Source organism: Oncorhynchus gorbuscha, linkage group LG04, assembly GCF_021184085.1.
Source record: "Oncorhynchus gorbuscha isolate QuinsamMale2020 ecotype Even-year linkage group LG04, OgorEven_v1.0, whole genome shotgun sequence".
In the NCBI taxonomy this organism is placed as follows: domain Eukaryota; kingdom Metazoa; phylum Chordata; class Actinopteri; order Salmoniformes; family Salmonidae; genus Oncorhynchus; species Oncorhynchus gorbuscha.
Window position 1 is genome coordinate 33,364,238 of NC_060176.1, and position 19,488 is coordinate 33,383,725.

At 39.7% G+C, this 19,488-nt stretch overlaps 1 protein-coding gene across 1 annotated transcript; it reads left to right on the forward strand.

The window, feature by feature from the left end:
- The first annotated feature begins 552 nt into the window (after window positions 1-552).
- LOC124033975 (phosphatidylinositol 3-kinase regulatory subunit alpha-like) lies at window positions 553-17,731 on the forward strand. Its single transcript, XM_046346532.1, has 16 exons — window positions 553-750; window positions 1,338-1,927; window positions 2,555-2,647; window positions 2,762-2,836; window positions 3,775-3,891; window positions 4,111-4,312; window positions 5,296-5,378; window positions 9,983-10,088; window positions 10,228-10,326; window positions 11,783-11,963; window positions 12,160-12,285; window positions 12,368-12,510; window positions 15,427-15,603; window positions 15,704-15,778; window positions 15,925-16,095; window positions 16,718-17,731. Exons 2-16 carry the CDS (start codon window positions 1,600-1,602, stop codon window positions 16,905-16,907), a joined length of 2,166 nt encoding a protein of 721 aa, XP_046202488.1. The 5' UTR covers window positions 553-750; window positions 1,338-1,599; the 3' UTR covers window positions 16,908-17,731.
- The last annotated feature ends 1,757 nt before the right edge of the window (window positions 17,732-19,488 follow it).

The window sequence follows — 19,488 nt, forward strand, 5'->3', positions numbered from 1 at the left end:
GCCAGTCCTTGCATCTAGTGCTCTGTTTAAGAGTTTGGTTACATTTCCCCATCATTCAACTTTAGACCTTTGTCTCGTAAAGGTTGTGAGACCGAAACTTTTGTATACTGTAGCAAGTTACGCACCTCTTCTCTTTGTTGTTTTGACCACAAAACAGAAATAATTAGTGGCCACCGATTCAATGGAGGCTCGTGACTATTCTTTTTACTGTCTTTTCACAACTTTAATTTGCATGATCAATTTACAATCTCAAACATGTTATAGAAATATACTTGTCTGCAATTTTTTAAATTTTTTAATTGACATTAGAATTGGGGGGCTGGGCTGTGGATTTTTGTCCTTCCTTTCCCGTTTCACAATATATAATTTTCATAGTCATGCCATGCAAGAAATACAATATACACTGAATTGCCTCTACAAAAAAACAAGTTGTGGATTTTTGACCATCCTCCCCTTATTCAGAATATCTTTATTGTCATGGCATGCTTGGTTCAATAGCTATTGCTGAGAGAAGCGAATATCCACTACTTTTTATCTCGGACATATAATCCCTGACTTTGTGGCTGTGTTAACTAGTGACGACCGGCTAACTAGCTGCACTGCGGTTTGCTACTAGCTGTTACTGCACCCGGATGCATTTTCGATATCATAGCTAGCTATGGTTTGGAGACCGCGTCTATCCTGCACTTCCCAATGAAATCTGATTTATGTGTTTTCGGAAGTTTTTTTTCAGAGGAAAATAACAACAAGGTAACTATTCAACCAACGTTAGCTAGCTAAAGTAGCCATCTGCCAAATCTGAGGCCGTAGAAATTCCACATTTTCACGGGCCTGTGTTCATGCTCGCTAACGTTAGCTAATAATGTTACATACTAACTAGTTACACAACGAATGGCATGGCTTCTTCAATCTAAATGTTTTTATCATTTGTATTTTTACATTACTTTTGTGTTTGTCCTTTGGATGGTGTGTGCGCACCGGGTTTGTGGAGGTGTCTTAATAGACGTAGCTTCCCGGCTAGCTAGTACCGCTAGCTACTTCCCCAATCCCCAGCTAAGACTATTGGTGTATAGCTAGTACAGTATGTCCAAGCTAACTAGCTTTGTTACGAACAAAGACACATTGCTTTATCAAATGTGGAACCTTATATAGCTTCAAGTATGCAGTAACTTTAGCTAGATATTAACGTTTCTTATTCATAGACAATCACCGTTTTGTTGGTGATTGAAATCATTAAAAACGTTAGCTTGTGAAACAACACATGATTTCAACAATCTAGCTACCACAGTTCTTTGATTTTGATTTCTGAATATACATTTTGTCTCCATCCTGGACAGATGCTTTCATGGGACTACAGATGCCGATGCCTTTGGGATTGTATTGCATGAAGCATAATGAGGGTGTATTGAAAAACAGGACAGAACCTTAATGTTAACATTTGGAGGTGCTGAATCTGCATACTTTTGGGGGAAGAAGATCTGCATAAAATGGAGATGGAGGAAACATGCGTTGTTAGAAAGAATATAGTCGATTTTTAACCTCAGGCCAAATCTTATTGGTCTTAAATTGTGTATTGGGAAAAAGATATCATATATAAAGATGACTTCAGAAGGATACCAGTACAGAGCACTGTATGACTATAAAAAGGAGAGGGAGGAGGACATTGATTTGCATGTAGGCGATATACTTGTGGTGAGCAAGGGTGCTCTGCTGGCCCTAGGCTGCCCTAATTGGGCTGAAGAAAAACCAGATGAGATTGGGTGGCTGCCAGGATTCAATGAGACAACTCATGAAAAAGGTGACTTCCCCGGGACTTACGTTGAGTTTGTGGGAAGAAAAGTAATTTCACCACCAACACCAAAACCAAGGCCACCTAGGCCTCTTCCTTCCACATCAGATCTAGCCAGGACAGATTCAGAATCAGAGGGTAAGTAGTTGTACATCAGGTTACATTGCTGATGTTTTTATCTTGTCGGTTTTAAAGTACTGTACTACCAATTTGATTTTAAATTACCGTGACCTATCTTTTTGCACTGTTGATTATGAATGTTATTGTGCATAGACATGAATTTCAGGCTGTAGTTTGTGTTTCAGCTCTTCCTTGGCTTGCTGTTTCATCAGTTTGAGTTGGTTACAACTAGTATTAAGCACTGAGCTGCAGATGTGCAGCAAGCCAAGGAAGAGCAGCTGTGCTGAATATGGATCTATGAAAACGCTGATGTGGAGGATTAGAGTGCTTCATAAGCTTTTACAAAGGAAGCTTAAGAGGCAAAACAGCAAATGCTTGTGTGTAACTCTGATCTGATACTAATAATTTACTGTAAGGCAGGCCTATACCTACAACAGTGCTGTGACTCCGCATGGAAAAATGAATATCTGTGCAGGCTTGTTAGATGCGACACAACCATTGCTGTGTGTAAGATCTTAAGATCTTCATTTTAATTGAATGCCTATAAAGGAAAGGTGAGCAAGATGGGTATTTGTTATCAGGTAACAATCAACTGTCCGGTAGCAGTTTAGAAAGCTTCAGGTACGTCATCTTTCTGTTGTACAGGCTTCATGTTGCCAGATCTGCCAGAACAGTTTGCTCCTCCAGAGACTGCATCACCCATCCTGGTCAAGCTTCTGGAGGCAATAGAAGGCAAAGGTAAGAAGAGACTGTGGCCTGGTGCATGGGAGTAGTTAACGATGGTGAATGTTTTGCTTTTACATTGAAATGGTTAATCAAATCCACCTCCTGATCCTATTTTCTGTCCTGCAGGTTTGGAATGTCCAACCCTTTATAGAACTTTCACAGCAGCTTCTGGGCTGGATATGAGACAGTTCACTGACTGTGGTGAGTGAGTGGCAGATTGTGCTTAATGTGGTGGTTAATTTCTTTACTATCAAATGAGGCGAGACAAACTTATCACACAAATCAGAGTTATACTTAAACTAAATATTGAATCACTTATTAATAAGGGAGCAGGACAATACAACGCACACACATAAAGTGAATCGATTGAGTGCTCTACGATAATGATGGCTGGTTGACAATTTACACTCAGATGATTAGTTGAGAGCCCCGAGACAAAAGTACAAAGGTATTTTATAGCCAAGATACACCCCTTCCAACCTACATTTAAATTATTATTTTTTAAAACCTTTATTTAACTAGGCAAGTCAGTTAAGAACAAATTCTTATTTTCAATGACGGCCAAGGAACAGTGGGTTAACTGCCTTGTTCAGGGGCAGAACGACAGATTTGTACCTTGTCAGCTCGGGGATTCGAGTCCCAATGCTCTAACCACTAGGCTACGCTGCCGCCCCTGACGAACAAAAGATGTATAGAATGGGTCACAAGGTTAAGATTTGTATGGAAGATTTCTATAATACATAACAGACAGTATCTGCTGTGTCAACAGTTTTCACTGTATAGAGACCAGTGTCTGGCCCCGTATAGAACAGAAACATTAACTCATGCTCTGGAATGCTCTTTAGGTTTTATCACCCAAAAAACATTGTAAATCTCCTGTCAGTGTTGTCTCCCAGAGGCCCGTCCTCAGTAGAACACACACACAATAGTTAACAGAATACTCTATTCTGTTGCTTAAAACAGCCATTTGATGCAATAAAAGTATTATAACATAATCTTGCAATTTTTCCACCATACTACTTCTCCCATTTTTAATAGTTCTTGAGAATTTTGATTTTTTTTCTTAACCAAGTGATTGTTGTAACTGTCAAATTTGTTGCGTTCATCTCTACTATCTAAGTTTATTGATGCATTTACAGATTTGGAGCCTTTGGACCTACAGTCGCTATGTGATGGCCTTTGGAGATACCTGCAGGATTTGCCTAATCCAGTTGTTCCCACCTCTCTCCAAAGTGAGATGATTCATGCAGCACAGGGTAAGTAAGACCTGATGGCTATAAAACTAATAGAATCCCTCAAACCAAATGTATACTCAAGAAGCGGCCCACGGACCGTATGGTGGCTCACCATACAAATAAAGTTATAGTATGTTGTGGCAAGTTTTCCAGGGCAATGCTGTGCAGTACATGTTAATAGTGGTTGTCATTGATTTAATCTTTACCTTGTGTAACTGTTTCCTCTTTTCATGCTCACAGAGGTAAAGGATCCAAAGGACTGTGCCCAGTTGTTGCGCAGAATAGCCAGCTCATCTAACCATCCGCCCCAATACTGCCTCACGTTCTACTGCCTCATCAAACATTTCTGCCGGATTTCTCAGAACACCAGCAAAAACCAACTCTGTGTCAGAGACTTGGCGGAAATCTTTAGCCCTGTGCTTTTCAGGCTTCAACCAGCAAGGTCAGTATACAATTACAATTGAAATACTTTATTTATCCCACAAGGGGCAATTATGCTGACAGGAATGCTTTTATGTATGAGGGCAGTATAAGAACAACATGTCATAGAGACAGTAACACTCACAGTAACTGTAGAATGTGAACAGATTATTTTTTGTGTGTTTAAATACACATACCAAATTTATTTAACCTTTATTTGATCAAGGGGTCATACTGATACCAAGGTCTCTTTTACAGATGAGCCCTGAATGACATAAATTACAGAAAATACACACATCAGAATATAAATACAAAATGCAAGCAGAAAGAAAGAAAAAACACGGTCTACAATTTAGCGAGAGGCAGGACCCATTTCTATAGAAGAAGCCCGTTTTTATTCTCAGCTTCTAAACTAACTCATCAATATGCTTTTTCAGACAGATTTTCATCTATCCAGATGCCCCGATATTTGTAAACAGGGGCACGATCAATATGGACACCATCTAAAGTACATATGCTTAAATCATCAAACTTATTTTTATGCGCTCTAGAAAACAACATATACTTAGTTTTACCCGCTTTCAGAACTAATTTCAGCTCAAAGTTCATCTTTAATACAATGAAGACTGTATTTCATATAGTGCCTGGTCAACCGTGGGGGCAATAGCATATACAACAGTATAATCGGTATACAAGTACAGGTTACAACCTTTTACAGACAAGTCAATATTGTTAATGTAAACGGTAAAAGCTACAGGACCCAGAATCGACCCCTGCGACACACCTTTCGTAATATCCAGGAAGACGGATTTAACACCATCAGTAGATATACATTGAGTTATATCTGTCAAGTAATGTTTAAACCATTTACATGCATCCCGGTCAAGACCAATTGAGGAAAGCCTCTGAATTAGCAGTGAGTGATCAACAGTATCGAAAGCCTTTGACAGGTCAATGAAATAAGGATGCAGCAGATAATAAATGTAACCATTTTCTATCTCTCAGCTGTGAGGCCAGCCTGGATTCCCTTATCAAGATTCTAGAGATCTTGGTCAACAGTGAATTGAGTGAAACCCAGGCTGCTCCAGGTAATACAAGTCATGTTTTTTATGTTTCATATTTGGAATTTAATGTGATTTTCATGTCTGCTGAACTAATTGCTGACAAGATCTCGAAGATAGAAAACTCTTGCATGGGCCATAGCTGGTTACTTTTTCTTTTAGTAATTACTAAATAGTGTCAGTATATGTTCTAGTGCTGGATTAAACTATCAAGTACAAAAACTGTTTTCTGAGATGCTCATGCGTATTAGTATCGTTTATGGATCTTTTTTTTTGGTGAGAATTTAAGGTTGAATGATTGTTCTGTGTTTGCAAGAGAGGGAGAGCGAATACTGTAACCATAGAGTATTGTAGCTATTTGGTAAAGATGTAGTCTATTTTAAGCTCAATATAAGAGCATGGCTCACTGATGATAGTGACTGATGGCGCTGATTATTGTTTTATAGAAGCATCTTGGTACTGAGAAGGATTCAGTTACTGGAGTTCACTTTGTAAACTTGAGTGAGCCGACAACTGAAGGGTTGCTTGTACCAGAATCTCTGATGTAATCTACTGCCTTTGTGCCCTTGAGCTAGGCACTTAACCTGCTCAAGTGGAGCTTCTCTGCGGCTGACCCTGTGCTACTTCCAGCCTCTACCGGTCAAAGGTTTTAGAACATATAATCATTCAAGGGTTTTTCTTTATTTTTACTATTATCTACATTGTAGAATAATAGTCAACACATAACAACTATGAAATAACACACGTGGAATCATGTGGTCCGACTCATCCCAAACCATCTCAATTGGGTTGAGGTCGGGGGATTGTGGAGGCCAGGTCATCTGATGCAGCACTCATCGCTCTCCTTCTTGATCAAATGGCCCTTACACAGCCTGGAGGTGTTGGGTCATTGTCCTGTTGAAAAACCAATGCTGAGACCCACTAAGCCCAAACCAGATGAGATGGTGTATCTGGTTTGCACCCCAACACCATAACCATAACACCACCTCCATGCTTTATGGTGGGAAATACACATGCAGAGATCTTTTGGTTCACTCATACCGCGTCTCATAAAGACACGGTGGTTGGGGAACCAAAAGTCTCACATTTGGACTCTAAACCAAAGGACTTATTTCCACTGGTCTAATGTCCATTGCTCGTGTTTCTTGGCCCAAGCAAGTCTCTTCTTATTGGTGTCCTTTAGTAGTGGTTTCTTTGCAGCAATTCAACCACGAAGGCTTGATTCATGCTGTCTCTTCTGAACAGTTGATGTTGAGATGTCTGTTACTTGAACTCTGTGTACCTTTAATTTGCCTGCAATTTCTGAGGCTGGTAACTCCAATGAACTTATCCTCTGCAGCAGAGGGGTTCTGTGTCAGTACCCTGACAGTCAATAAAGTAGGAATTGAAGGTTATTGCTATTTCGACTGCATCCTGTGTTAGATTGTTATTCACCATGATTTCTAGTCTTTTTGCAGTGTTACTGTGGTCTTTCCCTGTTAACTTTTTTAGATTCTCCCAGATCAATTTAGAATTTCCCTTTGCTTCACCAATTATGTTAATAAAAAAGTTTGCCTTGGCCTGTGATTTCTTACATCACCTTATTTCTCAACATGGTAAACATACGTCTGTCATGCTTTAATTTGGATTTTAGGGCTGTTTAGAGCATAATCTCGTTCTTCCATCAATTTCCAGATTTCTCCGTTTAGCCAAGGTTTGGATTAGACTTTTTTTAGGAAACCATTTATTGTAGTCAGTCTGGATTGTAGATGGGCTTTTCTTTCAGCTTCCACATCTGTATAGGACCGATCATTCCAGTTAATTCCCTTAATTTCCTTTTCAAAATAATTTCATTCACTCTTAGGTATTCTTAGTTGATCCAGCCTTCTAACAATAGAGGTTAAACCTGTTCTTAGAAAGCTTTCTGGCTATAAGTGTCAGATTATGATAGCCTAAATCAATCTGTGTTTTATAGCCACCCTGGTTGGCCCTTTAACTAGCTGTGTAAGGTCAAAGGTATTAGTGATCCGTTTGAGGGTTTTCCTACAAGACTTGTCTTCGTAATTAATGTTAAAATCTCCCATTAAGATGACCTCTTTCCCAAAATCACATTCCCTAAGCATGTTATTAAACTTATCGAAAGAACACACTTTTGGTGGAAGGTGGTCTATACATTCCAATAAGGGTAAAAGTCATTGTTGAATTTGATCACTTTTTGGAATGACACTTATGGGCTTAGCTCGTGGGTCCCAGATGACTCGAGAGTGATTGACACATTGAAAAAAAGTAAAATCTTCTGTGTTTTCTGACGGCTGGGTTAAGGCCGTTTTTGTTTTGTTTTGATTAGGGGCAGTTCGGTAGCGTAATTAACTATCCCTCCTGCTTGCACTGGATGCGGGGAGCTAATTAAAACGGCTTGCATACCAGAAGCAGAGTCAGGGATTGCATATAGTGACTTGGGTATGTTTGAAGAGTTAAATTCCATCCTGGAGTCGAGTTAAACCATGGGATCATAGCACTCACCCACTTCCATAGCGGAGACGATCAGTGGATAAGGCCATCCACTGCTTTCCACTCCGGTGAGTATCGCTGGTTCGGTGATGTTAGGCCCAGGATTCAGTTGCACATCCCTGGAGAGCAGGAGGGTAGTGAACAGGTAGTTTAACAGTTTCTGATAAATGTTAGACTTGTCTTTGTTATGCCTAAGTGGTTCAGTGGAATAGGGAGCGAGGTAGACATGGCTATTATTCAAAACGTTATGGTATGTTGTGTACTGTCCTCTCCCATGGTATGTTGTGTACTGTCCTCTCCCATGGAACATTGAACCAATGTGTTTGGTGTTGATATTCTCCGCCAGTAGATTGATTGTCATCCCAGCAAGGACGCACTGAGATTATCAGTAGAGCAGCTACATAACTGACAATCATGGCAATGTACTGGAGATAAAAACACATTGAGCTTTAAATCTTTGCATGAGTTACTTAGCTGGGGTCGGCGTACACCTGATGCTTTAGATAAAATAACAGCATTCGTAGGAGAAGCGGCACCTGCCGCACCACCCTCCCTTCCGTCTGCCATTTTAGAACACCAGTAATCCACGGAGACTGTGTGCCACAATGAGTGACAACTTTACAAAACCTGACCAGATCATTTCAAGTCATCAGTCGAGTCCCGAGTTGAGGCTCCAAGTCAACCACTGTTGTGTCATCGGCAAACTTGATGGTGTTTGAGTCGTGCCTGGTCAGGCAGTCATGTTTTCCTGTTTGCTTATGGCTGTATACAGCTCATTGAGTGCAGTTGTAGTGCCAGCATCGGTTTGTGGTGTTAAATAGACAGCTGCAAAGAATATAGATAACTCTCTAGGTAGGTAGTGTGGTCTACAGCTTACCATGATGTACTCTACCTCAGGCGAGCAAAACCTTGAGACTTCCTTAAATATTGTGCACCAGCTGTTGTTTACAAATATACAAAGACCGCCACCCCTGTCTTACCAGAGGCTGCTGTTCTATCCTGCCGATACAGTGTAACCCGCCAGCTGTATGTTATTCATGTCTTCGTTCAGCCACGACTCAGTGAAGCATAAGATATTACAGTTTTTAATGACCCGGATATGGGTGCTTGTAGTTCGTCCACTTTATTATCCAACAATTGTACGTTGGCCAATAGTAAAGATGGTAAAGGCAGATTAGCCGCTCTCCGCCATATCCTCACAAGGCACCCCGGCCTCCTTCCGCGATATGTCCCTTTCTCCTGCGAATGTTGTGGATGAGGGCCTTCCTTGTCTGGAGTAAATCCAACTCATCAAAGCAAAAAAAAAATGTCCAGTTCACGGTGAGTTATCGCAGTTCTGATGTCCAGAAGCTCTTTTCGGTCATAAGAGATCATATCATATCAGCAACATTATGTACAAAATGATTTACAAACAATGCGAAAAATAAATAAATAACGAATAACATGGTTGGTTGAGAGCCCATAAAACGGGAGCCATCCCCTCCAGCGCAACATCTGTTCGCCATCTGTGGTTTGCATGTGTTTCTTTGGCATCCTCCTACATAATTTTTTTTGTGAGATGTTACCATTAGGCTGTATAACGTATTTTAATTGTGGGTATTTCTACATGCATTGTGATGATTAGGCTATGTTACATTGATAGCTTGGGAGAGCAGATGAACTGCAGCGAAGTACTACTATTTCACACAGGAGTAGTTATGGTGTACAGAGGCGTACTTCTTTTTGGATTTAATGTCTTTGCATTCAGTCCTCATTTTCTCAGTTTCTTTTATTTATTTAGTCTGTCATCATAATATTTTGATATTGTTACATTAAAATGTGGCCAAATAACACATTTCCACTTTTTTCCCCCTTTTTTTCTGGTCATTATGTTTATGCAACAAAGTGTAGCTACTTAACTGGTAATGCAGTAGTTGACACAAATAAACCAAACAATAGCCTACATGTAGGTATTTAGTTTTGAGCCATTACACTCATTATTATGAACCATTGCAATTTTTTTGAGGAATTTAAGCCTGTTTCTGGTAGCTATCTTCCTCACTCACCTAATCAAGTCAACTTAAATTTCACAAGTTCAGAAAAGGTAAGTTATGCGCTGTGAGACTGGAAATTTACAGCTTCATTCTCTCTTCTTGCCGCAGCTTTGCCCCCGAAACCACCAAAGGCCACTACCCCAGTTCCAAACAACGGGTTCAACAACAACATGGCCTTGCAAGACGGGGAGTGGTACTGGGGAGACATCTCAAGGCAAGCCCTTATGATCTTAATGATAATTCAATTAATAATGGTCAGTGTCTTGTGATGAAAATCTCTTGGTTTCCAGTTTGATAATGAGTCCTATTGGATTTGTGAAGAAACTGTAGCATAACCCTTCGTTTTCTTGTAGGGAGGAGGTGAATGAGAAGCTGAGAGACACAGCTGATGGTACGTTTCTGGTCCGAGATGCATCCACCAAAATGCATGGAGACTACACACTGACTCTGAGGTACGTTGTGAATCGCATGGTTGCTAAATATGGAACTCTTAATATCCTGCTCTGTCTAATGCAGGGTTTCTGTTAACTGGTAATAGACTATTTTTAAATCAAATAATTGAAAAGCCAATAAATAAAATTGTCCATAAGAAAATAAAAAAATCCCATAGCAAAATAATGCTTTTAGCCTATTAATTGATGGAAATACCAGTCGATGGAAATACATTTGACCAGTCATGCTTATCGGTCTGTAGGTTAATTTGCATAATCGAGTGGAATTCAATTGGCAGCATACAGATAATGCACACGAGAGCTGCTACTACAGCTCGTTCCTTTCTGCTGGAGTGAAACATGCTTTTATAACTTGCGCATCAATTTTAAACGCAGTCTCATGTTAAATAGTGGCCATCAAAACTGTTTTTTTAAATAGCAAACTTATTTTTCAACTGGTCATTGACGCACGCTTCCCATTTTGCCATTCAAGTGCACAGGCAAGGGTAGGCAGGCAGGCTTCAGTGTGTCACTTTGCAATGAGCTAGGGGCAGTATGCATTTAAAAAACAAACTTAATTGTTTTAAACATGATTGTTTTGCTTCATATTATGAGGCATGTCTTACCTTGCTTTGAAGTAGCCTAGCCAAAATCTGACCATATAAACAATTGCTTTATAAAGACTTCCATATGCCATTGAAACTAATAGCCTATTTTTTTGCTCGTGTTCGAATGGTTTTCAAAGAAACTTTTTCATTGTCCAGTAGCCAAAGACACAATCCTAGTCATATTAGAAGCCTAGTTGTTGCATCATTAGATCTTCCCTCTTTCTTAATCTCTAACGGATATTTTGATCTCTGCCGCTCTTATGTTCGGTGCGCTTTTGGAAATGGTATTTTCCCGGCTAATTAAATTATGGAACAAGCATTCGTGAGCTTATAATGCGAAGAAATAATAGTTTATCAACATTTTAAACTAAACGTTCAAATCTGTTGCATCAGCCTGATTTTGCTTTCTAACGTTATTCTTATGTAGCTAAATTGGTTATATAAATTAGGGATCCCACAACTGTCTTAGTCTGTTTGGAATAGGCTAGAACTGCAAACTGACCAAGAGAATAGGTAAACTTTTCTACTATGGCGAATAGTAGATTGACATAGGCTAGTAATTTCGGTGTTTGTAACTCGTCTTGTTGGCTGAGGAAAAGTGGCAGTTATTCTAACGTCTTCAAAGTGCGCATCAGAATTCGGTTAGAAGGACACACACCGTTGCATCCTAGAGTTGCATGTTCTGTTAAGATGAATTACCATAATCTAAATGTGATTTCTGTCATTCTGAGCACCGTTGGTGGACGCCCTTAATCACACAATGCATATGGGTCCGGTATATTTCTCAAATGTCCGGTATATTTAAAATTAAACCCTGGCCTAAAGACATATGGCCATTTTCAAAGTTCCCTTTTTGATCTCGCTCATAGGAAAGGAGGAAATAACAAACTGATCAAAATATTCCATCGGGATGGGAAATACGGCTTCTCGGACCCACTGACATTCAACTCGGTGGTTGAGCTCATCAATCACTACAGACACGAGTCCTTAGCCCAGTACAACCCAAAGCTGGACGTGAGACTGCTGTACCCAGTGTCAAGGCTCCAGCAGGTAAGGGTGCCTCCACAATTTAAACACAAATGGAAGCTACACGTATTCAAAGATAAGAGATCCCTTGGTCAGATTATTCTATGAGCACAGTCAGTGCTTCATTTTCATATCCGGCATTTGAGTGTCACCCAGAACTTTTTTTTGCCAGATGACCGAGTGAGATTTGTTCCTCTAACTGCTTTGTTGTCTCCTGCAGGACCAGGTTGTTAAAGAGGACAACATTGAAGCTGTCGGTAAAAGGCTGCAGGAGTACCACCTTCAGTTCCAGGAGAAGAACCGAGAGTACGATCGTCTGTACGAGGAGTATACAAGAACATCACAGGTGAATTGCTATTGTCATTCAATTGTGATTGAATCATTTTTGATTGTACTGTATCCAACCTCCGGTTCTTTGTTTTCCTCAGGAAATTCAAATGAAGAGAACGGCCATTGAGGCATTCAATGAAACCATTAAGATCTTTGAGGAGCAGTGCCAAACCCAAGAGCGCTATAGCAAGGAGTACATTGAAAAGTTCAGGAGAGAGGGTAACGATAAAGAAATCCAGAGGTAATAATGAAAATGATCTTTTATATTATCTTTTCAACCAAAGATGTAGCTAACATTAATCACAGTTCAGTTCTATGATAAAGTGGTTAATATCTAGGGATGCACGATGTATCGGTGAGCGTATCCGAATCAGCCTACATTAGCTAAAAATGCCAGCATCGGCCCGATGTCTAGTTTAGCGCCGATGTGCAAAACCGATGTCAAAGCTGACGTGCATACCTATATATAACATAAGTAGATCATGTAATGACGCCATGAAAAATACAGCGCTACACAGAACAAAAGCAGCAAAATACTAAGCGCACGCTTCCAACAAGTTCAATTTGAGCAGTCATTTGGAAGAGTAAGAACATTTCAGCGAGACAACTCAAAGGCGAAATGCATTAACACCAAGATTATGGAATTCATTGCCCTTGACAATCAACCGTTCTCTGTCGTGGGTGATGTTGACTTTCGCGACTGGTCGAGCACCAGCACACACTACCAAGTGCTCTATTTTTCAGATGTTGCCCTACCGGAGTTACACAGTAATAGCGTCACTCCACTTAGCTTCACAACATACTATGGAACGCCATTTGGGTATTTTGCATGTCATATAACACTATTTGACAATAACACTATTTGATGTGTTTAATACGCTTTTTTTATTTGACAGTTCTACTATAGAATGTTGTGTGTTCTGAATTTGCACGTGCAAGCCAAGCGCCAACACTACTATCAGTAGCACTGTCAAAACTGTATAAAAAGTCTGCAAACAAGAAAACACTGTTGGTAATAAAGCATTATTTGTTCAACCGCAACTTTTGGGGTAGCTAGCTAGCTTTAGCGTGGTACCTAGCTAGCACCAATACAACCAGCCTGAAAACAATGACCAGTCGAAACTTCAGTCCTTTTCATTGTTCTTAACAATGATTTAGGAATCCTGGTAAGTATTAGCTAGGTAGCCACTTGTTGTTCACCTATTGAAATTGAACCTCAGTTCATGAAAATAAATAGCTAGTCAACTACTTAACCCTGTTGCCCAAAGTTAACGTTATAAGCAGCCAGCTAGCTTCATCTGGCTAGTGAGGCTCGACAGGACCGGGTTATGTGTTATTAAGCTAGGCACAATAGGGGAATTTGCAGTTTGCCTTCAAAATAAAAGTACCTTCTTTGAAAGTGATGCAGAAGGTTACAATTGGTGGAATCATTCCATATTTAGACTAGATAATGTGAAGCAATGAAATGGGGTATCCGTCTACTCGGTGACACCCACAGAACACAACTGAAGAGTTTACACAAATATTAGCGTTGTACCTCTTATCGCGGGACTGTGACTGTGAAATCACCTCCCCAGTCAGCCTATTGTGTGTATTGACATTCATATTGTACAGCTTTACGTAAGGATTGGGGATCAATGAAATTGGGTATTGGTCTACTCAATACCCAAGCTATTTTTTCCCAACATCCTCAGAGTTATCGGACTCCAAAATATCCACAAAGTATGGTTTTTCCTCGGGAATAGTGTTCAATACACATAGGTTTAAATAAATGTGGATCAAATGTGGCTCAAGTTGTTTGAGTCCCGCAATAAGAGCGACGACACTAATGTTCTCTGGGTGTCACTGAGTAGACTGAAACCCCATGTCATTGATCCACAATCCATAGGTAATAGTGTACAGTGATATAAGTATGCCCCCCCTCCCAATGCAATTCTAAAGTAAAATATATTGTGTGATTTCAGATTTGTCAAATTAACTAATTGTCTTTTGTTGGTTTTATATAACATTCCAACCTTGTTTAGCATGATTTATTCTACTATTTGTATTCATTTGCATCTCTGTCACTGACATTCTTTTATTTTTAAGGCTAACTGCAAAGTACACTATTGTGGCTATCTTCACATAGATGAGTCCGACCACCATTCATCAAATAAGAACTGTCTTATAAATTAGGGTTATTTTAGATGGTGACACCTAGCTATATAGTTAGCCAGCCAACTATAGCTACTGAAACATTGTCTTTTTGGTATATTTTGGGGGAAGAACATTGTTTGCATCCATGAGCTAGCTAGCTTTTTTTTATGACCAGCAATGTAGGTGCGCGAGACAACTTTACAAGCATCGTAGCATAAATATCAAGGAATCGTTGTGACATATTAAATACAGATGATAGTGTAATCACTACGTAAAAAAATCAAACGTGTTCAAATATTATGTGACATGCAGTCATATTCAGGTCCTGATTGGTCAACAAGCTTATTTGACACGCAAAGGCCCAAATGGTGTTCCATAGAAATCCTGGTTGAGAATGAAACGATTGAACAAAGAAACAGCGCAGCAAGTAAGTGAAAGAAATAGCTTTTGATTATGTTTTACTGGTAATGGGGACCAACAAAATAACTGTGTGGTGTGTAAAACCTTTATTTAACCAGGCAAGTCAGTTCAGAACAAATTCTTATTTACAATAATGGCCAAACCCGGACGAAGCTGGGCCAATTGTGTGTAGCCCTACGGGACTCCCAATCACAGCCGGATGTGATACAGCCTGGATTCAAACCAGGAACTGTAGTGACTCCTCTTGCCCTGAGATGCAGTGCCTTAAACCGCTTTGTCAGTGTGTGTGTAACTATTTAACTGTACTAGAATGCTTAAAAGGCCACTAAATGTTTAAATATCGGTTATCGGTATTGTTTTTTTTTGGCAAGGAAAGTATTGAGTATCGGCCAAAAATGTCATATCGGTGCATCACTAATGGTAATAGTATAGTAGAAGTTTGTATACCCACAGAATCACTGGAGTTTTGTTGATGCTACAACTACTCAGATTGCTTCACTGTTGGAGAAGCCAAATGTGCCTTTCTTATAGAAGTACAACAGCTGTCTCATATATTGACAATAGGTGACGTATTTTTGACAACAATAATTATTTCTCCTAGAATCATGGGAAACTACGACAAACTGAAATCGAGAATAAGTGAGATTGTGGACAGCAAACGGCACCTGGAGGATGATCTGAAAAAGCAAGCAGCGGATTACAGGGAGATCGATAAGAAGATGAACAGCATCAAACCTGATCTAATTCAGCTCCGCAAGACCAGAGACCATTACCTAATGTAAGTATAGCACCAGTCTTTGCTGTTATCAAATATTTTGTCTATAATGTCCCGTTACTAAATGACTGACACAAAACCTTTTTTTATTTTCTCATGGTAGGTGGCTGACACAAAAGGGAGTGAGGCAGAAGAAGCTGAATGAATGGTTGGGTATCAAGAATGAAAACCCAGAGGAGTAAGTATCCATTTCCCACGCTTTTACTTTTGATTGTTTTTTAAAGATCCACTTCAAAGTTTTGTCTCCTTTTGCATGTCTCTTTTTAAAGGAGTAATTCAAACAAAAGTTAGTTGTATAAAACTAATGTGATTATTGTATTCCAGTGAGTACTCAATGGTTGAAGACGACGAGGACCTCCCACATCATGATGAACGTTCGTGGAGGCTAGGCAACATCAACCGGCTGCAGGCAGAAGCTCTGCTCCGGGGGAAGAAGGACGGAACATTCCTGGTCCGGGACAGTAGCAAAGCTGGCTGCTACGCCTGCAGTGTTGTGTATGTATCTAATAATACAAGTTTGCGGGGTGCTTATATTTGTCCTGTTAATGGAAATGTGTTTTTTTGCATATCCCAACTCCCCCCTGAGACACCCGTAAGGATTGGTGCCAGGGTCACTATTGTAATAGCACCGCTGTTGCAATTCGGGTTAAGTGCCGTGCTCAAGGGAATAGCGACAGATTTTTAGGCTATCTAATCACCCTGAAAAAAATTCCACATGAGACACATGATTTGAGTTTAGTGTCATAATAATTTAAGACCTAAACAATCTTATTTAATGAGATCCGATTATTCAGTCTTAATGTGTTGACAGATTTTGATGTTAATATGCAGCATTAGTATTGAGTGTATATTGGCAACTTGATTAGCATATTGATCAGATTTGTCATGCTAGATCATATTCATAATAAACAAACTGATTCTCCTCATGCTACACATTGAGAGAGACTGAAGGAAGAAGGAAAAGTTGACCTTGGTGTGTTTCTAAATGATCAAGTTGACAACATGTAACAAAACCAGGTCATTCTTTATTTTCAGAACCATGTAAAATAGTCCATACATTGAATTTGGATGTATTCTGAACTTGATGTATTCTAATTTAAAATGTCTATCTTTGCAGTGTTGAGGGTGAGGTGAAGCATTGTGTTATCAACAAGAGTCATACGGGCTATGGATTTGCAGAGCCATATAACCTGTATGGTTCCCTAAAAGAACTAGTCCTGCATTACCACCACACGTCACTCGTACAGCACAATGATTCTTTAAATGTCACGCTCGCCTACCCAGTTTACACACAGAAGAGGCGGTGAGGAACTCGTGGGGAGGACTTGGACTTCATGATGGGCAATCAAGATGATTTCTTTGGAAATGCAAATGCCATCAATTAAAAAAGGGAAACATTGGTACAGGTGTTTGACATTTTGGAAATTTCAAAAATCAGGAGATGGTCCTCGTTTAATATTTTTTTGTGTTTTTTTGTGCTTTTTCCTTTGGATAGCCATGATTACATATGTGTGAGTGAGCATGGTATGTGTAGTCAAGCCTACTAATTGAAAAAGGAGGAGAGACTTGAAGCAGCATGTGACATTTTAAGACAGGTTTTTCAGACACAGATTAAGCCTGGTCCTGGGCTAAAATGCATGGTCAATGGAGAGTCTCCATTGAAATTGCTTTTTAGTCCTGGACTAGGCTTAATCTGTGTCTGGGAAACCTCATTTTCAGTGTTTGCATTTAACTGAAATGTTTGGCATTCAATACCAAAGTCTTCATTCAACATCCTGACACTGTCAAGTGTAAGTTTTTGTTGTGCTATGCAATGCTGTCTGCGTCCTCAGAATTAATATGTACCCTAAATATATTTGTTTTTGTTTTTTTAATGATTATTGGCCAACAATGTAGGCTACCTATTAGCTAGACATGGTGTGGGACATTTTTCATTCTCTACTTCTACACACAAGACTTATTTGGTTTACACTTTGTAAAATGTTAAAAGCATTCACATTATAGTCATTTTAAATGTATTTAAATATATATATATATAACACACAGTACCAGTCAAAAATCTGGACACCTACTCATTCTTTATTTTTACTATTTTCTGTAGAATAATAGGGAAGACGTCAAAATTATGAAATAACACATGTAATCATGTAATAACCAAAAAAGTGTTTGAAGACCCTCAAATATATTTTAGATTCTTCAAAGAAGCTACCCTTTGCCTTGATGACAGCTTTGCACACTCTAGACATTCTCTCAGCCAGCTTCACTTGGAATGCTTTTCCAACATTCTTGAAGGAGTTCCCACATATGCTGAGCACTTGGCTGCTTTCCCTTCATTCTGCGGTCCAACTCATCCCAAACCATCTCAATTGGATTGAAGTCGGGTGATTGTGGAGACCAGGTCATCTAATGCAGCACTCCATCACCCTCCTTTTTAGGGGCGGCAGATTGGTTAGTGTGTTGGACCCGTAACCGGAAGGTTGTTGGATCGAATCCCTGAACTGACAAGTTAAAAATCTGTTGTTCTGCCCCTGAGCAAGACGTGAATGTCGATTAAGACAGCCCCCTGCTCCTCTCTGATTCAGAGGGGTTGGGTTAAACGTGGAAGGCACATTTCAGTTGAATACATTCAGTTGGACAACTGACTAGGTATCTCCCTTTCCTTCATGATCACATAACCCTTACACAGCCACGCGGTGTGTTGGGTCGTTGACCTGTTGAAAAACAAATGATATTCCCACTTAGCGCAAACCAGATGGGATGGCGTATCGCTGCAGAATGCTGTGGTTGCCATGCTGGTTAAGTGTGCCTTCAATTCTAAATAAATAAAGCACCATCACACCTCCTCTCCCATGCTTTCTGATGGGAACCACACATACAGAGATCCGTTCACCTACTCTGCGTCAAACAAAGACACAGCGGTTAGAACAAAAAATCTCGGACTCATCAGACCAAAGAACAGATTTCCACCTGTCTAATGTAATTGCTTGTATTTCTTGGCCCAAGCAATTCTCGTCTTCTTATTGATGTCCTTTGGTAGTGGTTTCTTTGCAGCAATTCGACCATGAAGGCCTGATTCACACAGTTTCCTCTGAACAGTTGATGTTGAGATGTCTGTTACTTGAACTCTTTCAAGCATTAATTTGGGCTGCAATCTGACTAATGAATTTACCCTCCACAGCAGAGGTAACTGTGGGTCTTCCTTTCCTGTGGTGGTCCTCATGGGAGAACGTTTCATCATAGCGCTTGATGGTTTTTGCGACTGCACTTGAATTTTTTCCGCATTGACTGACCATGTCTTAAAATAATGGACTATCATTTCTCTTTATTTGAGCTGTTCTTGCCATAATATGGACTTGGGTCTTTTACCAAATAGGGCTATCTTCTGTATACGACCCCTACCTTGTCACAACACAACTGATTGCCTCAAATGTGTTAAGATGGAAAAAAATTCCACAAATGTATTTAACGTGGCACACCTGTTCATTGAAATGCATTCCAGGTGACTACCTCATGAAGCTGGTTAAGAGAATGCCAAGAGTCTGCAAAGCTGTCAAGGCAAAGGGTTGCTACTTTGAAGAATCTCAAATATTTGGATTTGTTTAACACTTTTTTTTTGCTAACTACATGATTCCATGTGTTATTTCATAGTTTGTCTAAGCTATTGTTCTGCAATGCAGAAAATAGTTTAAATAAAAATCCTTTAATGAGTAGCTGTGTCAACTTTTGACTGGTATGCATGCATATATATATATATATATATTTGGTTTTATTTATTTCCTTTTGACCCAGAAACCCTGTGCAAAGATGATTTGTTTCTCTATTTTATGTTGTGTTATTGTGTTTCTAATATTCCCTGTTGTGAATGCATATAAACCACCCTGTTTCCTC